Here is a 9,332-nt window from a genome sequence, read left to right on the forward strand (position 1 = left end):
CTACAGACGGGGATATCGGGGATCCTCCTGGTGCAGAGCTTGTTCCAAATCCGTCGAACTTCCCGAGTTTGCCACGTGTGGGTGGGGGTATGCAAGAACCCGTCATGTGTCCAACGCCTTTGCCAGCAGCTCTGAGATCTCTTTGAGAGGGCCGAATCTTAGCGGTACTGAGCGACTCATCCATCGCATAAGTCTTGGTGCGGCAATGGAGATCAAGGGCCATATTGAGGCGAGGATTTCTAAGTGTCCACTGGAAGACCTCCCATTGCTTAATGAGGATTTGTCGAAGTTTGTTTCGGTGATTGACAACCTTAACGTTGATTCCTCCCCCTTGAAGATCAAGATTGCCGAACTCATGGCCGCCTCAACTGAATATTCTTCCTTGCGTGCTATTTCCTTAGAGAAGTTGAGTCCAGATGTCAGAGCTCATCAGCTAACCATGATAGACTCCTCACTGGCTCAAGTCTGGTCATTTCAGCAAGCTGTTTCAGGAGATTATCAAGTCACGGAGGCTTCGTTAACTTCTGTCCAAGGGCGTCTAGATGCATTGGCGCGAGAGCGAGAGCAGTTGGTAGTCGAGGCATTACAACTTGAAAGTGTCCTCGCAGAGCAGGGAACTGCACTTTCTCAGTACCAAGAAGAGATTTCACGCCTAGAACGAGAGAAAAACACGACTATAGAGTTACCCATCTTGTCTCCCACCGAGGTAGAGACTTTGAAGACCTTGGAAGGCTCGCTTGGAGATTGCCTTCGTAGCTTTAGAGACATAGTTTTCAAGTAATATTTCTTGTAATAAGGCCTTGGAGCCAACTCCTTCTTTCAAAGAAATAAAGCATTTATGTTCTTGAATTTGCTCCTCGATCCTCAAAGTGTTTACTTATTATTACTATTATTTCTTTTAGATGGTGTGACTGTACTTGAAGTTTTGACACTTCGAGTTGCCTACGTACCCTTTGTTGAGGAGGGATCAAGTCATAACGTAGTTCAAAATACATTTTATATATATATATATATATATTTTTTTTTTTTGTGCCGTTTGCAGTTTCAGCTCGTGCAGACCAGGAGCGTTGTGCCATGCAGTTTAGGCTCGTGCAGGCGAGGAGCTTTGGTTCGTGCAGTTTAGGCTCGTGCGAACAAGGAGCATGAATTTGTTGCTTTTCAGGGGTAGTAGCGCTTCAAGAATCTGCCGTTGATAGGGCCGATCTTTAAGCCATCTTCCGCCATGATTAAATAGGCACCATTGGTGTAGACTTCTTGTACTACGTATGGTCCATCCCATTTTGACGTGAACTTGCTCTTTGTCTTGTGAGTTGTGATGATAGGCCTACGCAATGAAAGGATGAGATCTCCCATTTGAAAAGACCGAGGGAGAACTTTCTTGTTGAAGGCTTTAGAAAGTCGAGCTTGATAACACTCCAGGTGTTGCTGGGCTTCGAGTCTTTTCTCATCTAGTGCCTCCAGTTCTTGAAGACGCAACTTTGCATTCTCTTCGTCAGTCAAGCCTTCTTGTATAGCCATCCTTAGCGAGGGGATTTGACTTTCGAGTGGTAGAACAACTTCTACGCCATATACAAGAGAATAAGGTGTGGCTTGGGTAGGCGTTCTATATGTTGTCCTGTATGCCCATAAGGCTTCGCCTATCCTTTCATGCCAGTCTTTCTTTGTTCTACCGATTACCTTCTTCAGGAGGTTGCACAATGTTTTGTTGAATGCTTCTGCAAGACCGTTGGCCGGAGCATGATACATGGAGGATTTGCGCTGCTTGAACTTGTATTTCTCGCAGAGCTCGTCCATGAGTCGGTTTGAGAACTGCTTTCCGTTGTCGGTGACAATGTAGCGAGGCACCCCATATCAATGGATGATATGTCCCTTGATGAAACAGACGACAGTTTCTTTCTTGACTTCCTTCAAGGGTATGGCCTCAGCCCACTTAGAGAAGTAATATGTTGCAGCCAGGATGTAAGCCTCTCCCGTAGATGACTTTGGCGCAATTGGTCCTACGACATCCAATCCCCATGCATCGAACGGCCATGAAGTAGCTGTGGGGTGTAATGGTTCAGGCGGTTGATGTATGAAGTTGGCGTGAAACTGGCAGGCTTGGCACCTTTTGGCGTATTCTAGGCAGTCCTTTACCATGCTTGGCCAGTAATAACCCATTCTTTTGAGCTGGTAATGAAGCTTTGGTCCGGACTGGTGCGCTCCACATATTCCTGAGTGTGCTTCTTCCATGGCTTGATTGGCTTCTTCCTCGCCTAGGCATCTCAGAAGTACCCCTTCAAAAGATCGCTGGTATAGTGTCCCTTTGTAATAGAGGAAGCGATGTGCTCGTCGACGTACTTCAGAGCGGTGTTTCGGATCATCTGGAAGCATTCCGTGCTCCAGGTAGTTGATCAGAGGCTGTCTCCATTCTTCAACGTTGACCAGAAGTATTGAAATAACGTTTGCATCACTTAGTACTATTTCAGTGACAAGCGGGATTACCCATCTTTGGCATACTGGCACGTTTGTAGCTTCGTCTTCTCCTAATGTCATGCTCGAGGCTAGGTTGGCGAGAGCGTCTGCCATTTGATTCTCTTTTCTTGGCACGTGTTCTAGTGTTACGGCCTCAAACCTTTGTAGTAACTACGTTGCCAGCCGGAAGTATGGGACGAGGTCATCTTTCCTCACCTCGTATTCAGTCAGGAGTTGATTGATTATGAGCTTGGAGTCGCCGTATATCTCAAGGGCTGTGATTTCCATGTTGATTGCCATTTGGAGCCCGAGGATCAGTGCTTGGTACTCAGCGACGTTGTTAGAGCATAACTCGCTTAGCTGGAATGAATAAGGTAGTACTTGCCTTTGTGGCGACATGAATACTACTCCTGCCCCCGCTCCGTCTGCTCGTGCAGATCCGTCGAAGAACATCGTCCATGTCGGGAATACGTCGATGCAGAACACTTCTTCGTCGGGCAAGTCGTCTGAGATTTTCCAATCGGCTGGGATTGGATGGTCGGCAAGGAAGTCTGCTAGCGCTTGTCCCTTGACGGCTTTAGCTGGGACGTAAATGATCTCGTATTGATTGAGAAGTAATGCCCATTTAGCTAGTCGCCCTGTCAAAACTGGCTTGGACATGACGTATTTGACCGGGTCAGCTTTAGCAACCAAGTGGATGGTGTAAGCATGCATGTAATGTCTGAGCTTCTGGATGGCAAACATCAAGGCCAGGCACATTTTCTCTATTGGGGAGTAGTTCAATTCAGCGCCGGTAAGCGTTCGACTGAGGTAGTAGAGCGCTCCTTCTTTCTGGGCCTCATTTTCCTGTGCCAAGAGTGCTCCGACTGAACTTTCCTGAGCAGCAATGTACAATATGAGCGGTTTCCCTGGTACAGGTGCCCCCAGGACAGGTGGACTTGATAAATATTTCTTTATGCTTTCAAAAGCATTGTTGCATGCTTTGTCCCATACGAACGAAACATCTTTCTTCATGAGTCGACTGAACGGTTGACAACGCCCTGCGAGGTTGGAGATGAAGCGTCTGATGAAGGCTAGCCGTCCTTGTAGACTTTTCAACTCGTGCAGGTTTCTTGGCTCGGGCATGCTTTGAATGGCCTTGATCTTTGATTGGTCCACTTCAATGCCACGATGCTTGACAATGAAGCCAAGGAACTTTCCAGATGTGACGCCAAATGCACACTTTAGTGGGTTCATCTTGAGGTTGTATTTTCGTAACCTTTCGAACACTACTCGCAAATCCTTCAAGTGATTTGATCTTTTCTTTGTCTTGACCACCACATCGTCTACATAACATTCTACGCTCTTGTGTAGCATGTCATTGAAGATCTTCTGCATTGCGCGTTGATATGTAGCTCCAGCATTCTTCAGACCAAAGGGCATCACCTTATAGCAGTAGATACCTTTTGGAGTGCGGAAGGCTGTTAGTTCCTCATCTTCAAGGGCCATACGAATTTGATTGTATCCAGAAGAGCCGTCCATGAATGATAGTGCCTCATGGCCAGTGGTTGCGTCCACCATGATTTCAATGATTGGCAAGGGGAAGTCATCCTTTGGGCAAGCATTATTGAGATCTCGGAAGTCCACGCAAACACGTATTTGTCCGGATTTCTTAAGGACTATGACGATGTTGGAGATCCACTTGGGGTATTGCACCTCTCGAATGAAGCCTGCTTCGATCAACTTGTCAATCTCGGCCTCAATTTGTGGGATGAGCTCAGATCGATAGCGTCTTTGAGTTTGCTTTATTGGTCGCGTTCCAGGCTTGACTGCAAGATGATGCACCGCAATGATAGGGTCGAGGCCGGGCATTTCCTTATAGGTCCACGCAAAGACATCCTTGAACTCTAATAGCAGCTGGTAATACTTCCATATCTCGTCTGTACTTAGTAATGCACTCACGAAGATAGGCTTCGGTTCCTCACTTGTGCCTAAGTTGAGTTCTTTGAGATCGTCAACTGTGGCTTGCCCCCCATCTTCGAGTTGTGACGGTGCTGCAATGACATCTTCCTTGAGGCTTTCATCTTCTTCATCTTCTTGGATTGTGATGTGGAAGATGTCTTGGGCTTCTTCTTCAGTGTTAACCTCTCGAGCTAGTTGGCATGAAGATTGTCCAGTGTGAATGATGGTGCGCCTTTTCACTTTCAGTGATCCAACTGTGTTAACCTCCAAAATTGCTTGGCGCTTCATTCTTGAAGGAATGGAACTTCGAACGTCATCCTTTTCTGCCAGGCAATCGATCTCTTCTACTTCTGGTGTAGTCTTTCTCCTTTTGGAATGCTCTTTGGCTTCTCCAAGTCTTTCCATAACTGACTGTCGTGGAGGAAAGCTAGTCGTATTGCTTTGCTTTTTAGGTTTTGATAACCTTTTGAAAACAGAGCCTCGAGATACTGACGTGTTAAGCCTTTTGAAGATGGAAGTTTTGTTTTGACCGCCAATGAGTTTAGGTGCCGAAACTCTGGGCTTTGAACAATTCATTCTACCGAATACTGATGTCCGGGGGGCAGGTTGAGTCTCCTCTTTATCTTGTATAATGCTTACGCTGATGTGTTGAGCGCTAGCATTTTTTGCCTTGCTGGAGATCTTCACCGGTGCATTTGGTGTGAAGCCAAGTCCAGCTTTGTTGTTGCTAACCCCGTAACCATGCTTCTCCAACTTCTTTTGAGTTTTAGTGAGATCACGTTCGTTGTCTTTGACGGTGTTCAAATCATTCTTTCCCAAATTTGCAGAGGAGGTGAAGTTATACCCAGCTTTCGACATAAGTTTGTAGGCGTTTGGATCAAAACCTTCTTCGGTCCTTTTGGTTGGGAGAAAGCTTGGTTCTACCCCCTTTGGCAGGCTTTTTACGAAGCCCTGTGACGGTTTTGCATCCTTAGTGTCGCCTAGCTGGGTCAGAGGCAAAACTGCATTTGTTTTGAGCAACTTTACATTATCTATGTGCCACTGTGCATCGGCTTTGCTCGCTGCAGTTTCGAACGGGGATTGACCATTCTTTCTTCTCGACGTCGGGATGTATCGGAAGACGGGTACGCTTGGTCCATTTGAGGTCGTCCTACTTCCTCTGGTTGTTGCAGGTTTAGAAAACTCATCGTCGTTTTTGCTTGAAGATGGCATAGCTTCTTCTTCTTGCTTCTTGGGCATCGCTTGCCATTCCTGTTTTTTAGGTGCTGCTTTGCTCATGGATTTAATCTCTTTTGGAAGAGTTTCGGGCACCGTGTCTTCATTCATGTAGAACTTGGCGTCTGCGAAATGTGATTCGGCTTCGGTGAATGGCTTGGTGTCGCCATAGATCACCTTCACTCGTTCTTGGTAAAATTTTAAACATTGGTGAAGGGTGGACGGTACTACTCCGTTCGCATGGATCCAAGGCCTTCCTAAGAGCAGACCGTAGGAAGTTCTTGCATCAATCACGTGGAACATCACGCTTGACTTGAGTTCACCAATGGTCATCTCCACTCGGATCATGCCCATCGCTCTTTGTCCTCCTTGGTTGAAACCTTGGATTAGTAGACGGCTTAGGGATAGTTCATCTACCTTGATGCCGATTGCGGTCATTGTTGACTTTGGCATGATATTTATGGCTGACCCACCGTCCACAAGCATGCGGCTGACTTTGTGCTCCCTTACGTACCCAGAGACGAAGAGAGGTCGGTTGTGAGGCTTGGATCCTAGCAGCAAGTCTTCGTCGGCGAAGTGGATTGTGTCATCGGCGGCACAGCATGTGGCACACTCGTGTGGCCAAAGGCTCAAGCCTTCGTTCTTGCTTTCTTGCACTTCGTGGTCGTTTGAACTCGCTAGAACCGTTGCCAACGCCCTTCGTATCTTCTTTGGCAATTGTAGCGCTTCCTCGATGCTAAAGTGTATTGGCAGACCTTCTTCAGGTGTCGGAGTATTTTCTCCCTTAGCGGCGACAATTTTTTCCTTTGAGGGTTCTTCCATTTCTACTTCGACCATGTGACATGCGGTGATAGTGCAATGTTGGAAGAAGTCCTCCGGGAAGTACTCGTGCAATAAGACGGGAATGCGTGGCTTTTGCTCCGCAGGTTCCCCAGCATATATTGGCTTAGTAGCTCTTATGTTTCTCTTAGGCTTCCTATTGCCGCGACGGCGGTGCTTTTTCCCTTGTTCCCCCTTTTGCTTTATAGCTTGCGGTTTTGGTTTCCTTGTCCTCTTATAGGTTACCAATGTCCATCCTTTGTCATCGTCAGTAGGTGCGTCCTGGTTGCTTGCCCCCAGTGATGGTGGTGCAGAATGTGCAGAGTGATTTGAGTATTGCCGGGCATGGTCAGGCATTTCTTGAAGAAGCACGGGATCAAAGGATCCGAACACGACTGTAGTAGTGTGCGTCGCAGCTGTGTCTTCTAGGTCGAGCTCAATCTGTCCTTGTTGTGCCAGCTTCATGATGAGTTCTTTTAGGATGAAACACTTGCCCACATGATGACCCACGATACGATGGTACTTGCAGTACTTGGGATCATTGATGCGATTCATTTCTTCAGGGCGTTTGCATTCGGGTAACTCAATCACCTTCTTCTCCAGCAGGTCGTCCAGCATTGCGTCCATGTCGGAGTCCGGAAAAGGGTATACCTTTTGCTCCAATTCCCTCAAGGTGTTTTTGTACCTATCTTGGGTGTGGGAAGGCTCACCTTTTTTTGTCTCCCTTGCTTTATTGAAAGAGATTTTGACGGGCGCGGACGAGGTCTTGATAGGGGTGGTATTGGTGGTAAAAGCTTCCTTGGCGGGCTTTTTTCCATGATTGTCTGCTCTTGAAGTGAACACCTTATCCCTTTTGAAATCGGTGATTGGCTCTTTCTTTCCGTGGTGGGCGATGCTCAACTCCATGTCGTGGGCACGGGTGGCTAATTCTTCAAAAGTGCGTGGTTTGATACCTTGAAGGATGTATTGTAAACCCCATTGCATGCCCTGGATGCACATCTCGATTGAAGAAATCTCGGAGAGTCTGTCCTTACAGTCGAGGCTTAGGTTACGCCATCGGTTGATGTAATCCATGACTGGCTCGTCCTTCCACTGCTTTGTGCTTGTTAGCTCTAGCATGCTCACAGTGCGGCGGGTGCTGTAGAAGCGGTTGAGGAATTCCCGCTCCAATTGCTCCCAACTGTTGATGGACTCAGGCTCCAGATCCGTGTACCACTCAAAGGCGTTTCCTTTCAGCGAGCGCACAAACTGTTTGGCGAGGTAATCCCCTTCGGTTCCTGCGTTGTTGCAAGTTTCAACGAAGTGGGCGACGTGCTGTTTCGGGTTTCCCTTTCCATCAAATTGCATGAACTTTGGTGGTTGATAACCCCTCGGCATCCTCAAGGCGTCGATCTTCTTTGAATACGGCTTTGAGTACAACCCGGAGGTATATGAGCTCCCTTCGTACTGTGCCTTGATGGTATTGGTGATCATCTCCTGCAGCTGCTGGATAGAAAGAGACCCCATGAGCGCCGCTGCTGGGTCTGGTTTCGGCTTTCCATCGATTTTCTTCACCGGGGGTTCTTCGTCCCCGCCAACTCTCTTTAGTGGATCATCCTCTGGGTCGGGTTTCTCGCTGTCCTGCGCCTCCAGTCGGTTGACTAATGCTGCGATTTGCAAGTCTTTTTCCTCCACAGTTCGAGTTAGTCTTGCGATTGCTTCATTCATTTGAGCAATTTGTTCCTCGATTGAAGTTGCTCCAGCGGTCATGACTTGCATGGCTGAACTGCCGCTTGAATCGTCATCGGAGAGCATGGATTCGGAGTATTCCCTTGGTTTTTCCCCCCTTGGTGCCCTTAGTGAGGCTAAGGTGATCACAGGCTCGTGCCTGGGGTACTCTCGTTCCCATGGCAGAGTTGATGCAGAGGTGAAAGAGGTGGCAGAAGTAGCTTTTGCTTTGCTTCGAGTCGTGATACCCAACGTGACACCACTTGCGACGAGGGCGCCTTTGTTCTTTGCGCCGGTTATGGGAACAGCTTGAGCCTTCCTTGACGTCATTGATTTTGGAAGTGTGCTTATATTCCTTGAACGGGGGAAGAGATGAGAGGTAGAGATTATCCCACCGGGCGTGCCAATTTGTGAACACGGAAAATTCCTGAAACGAAAGAGACAAGAACAACGTGCACAAACAAATATTTGTATTTGATGATTTTGGGTTACAATCTCTCTCTATCTTGATCCTCTGATTCGATCTCCGTAAGGTGTGTATTTGTGGGTGTATGATTGATCCAAAGGGGGCCGTTAGGCTTGATCTAAGGATGAACGTTCTTCAAGGGCCGTGGACTTGATCTTGAATGTGGATTTGAGCGGATCTTTGAATGGGCTTTTGGGCTTGATCTTTGAAGAACAGTGATGAACGGATCTCCAAGGGCTTTTGGGCTTGGTGATCTTGAAGAACAGTGATGAACGGATCTTCAAGGGCTTTTGGGCTTGATCTTGAAGAACAGTGATGAACGGATCTCCAAGGGCTTTTGGGCTTGGTGATCTTGAAGAACAGTGATGAACGGATCTTCAAGGGCTTTTGGGCTTGATCTTGAAGAACGGTTGGATGTGTGGATTTGTCGACGTTGTTGATCCAAGGGCCGTTGGGGCTTGATCTTGGATGAACAGTTATGTGGATTTGGTGATATTATTGATCCAAAGGGCCGTTGGGGCTTGATCTTAGGATGAACAATTGTGTGGATTTGTTGATGTTGTTGATCCAAAAGACCGTTAGGGCTTGATCTTAGGATGAACAGTTATGTGGATTTGGTGATGTTATTGATCCAAAGGGCCGTTGGGGCTTGATCTTGGAAGAACGATGAACGAAGAACACTTTCTTCAAGGGCCGTCGGGGCTTGATCTTGGAAGAACGATGAACGAAGAAC

General features: G+C 47.4%; 1 protein-coding gene across 1 annotated transcript; it reads left to right on the forward strand.

Annotated features, from left to right (window-relative positions):
- Nucleotides 1-205: 205 nt before the first annotated feature.
- Nucleotides 206-781, forward strand: LOC139195386 (uncharacterized). The gene has a single exon (XM_070820912.1). The coding sequence runs from the start codon at nt 206-208 to the stop codon at nt 779-781; it is 576 nt and encodes a 191-aa protein (XP_070677013.1).
- Nucleotides 782-9,332: the final 8,551 nt, after the last annotated feature.

The sequence above is a fragment of the Malus domestica genome, chromosome 04 (genome assembly GCF_042453785.1).
Source record: "Malus domestica chromosome 04, GDT2T_hap1".
NCBI lineage: Eukaryota > Viridiplantae > Streptophyta > Magnoliopsida > Rosales > Rosaceae > Malus > Malus domestica.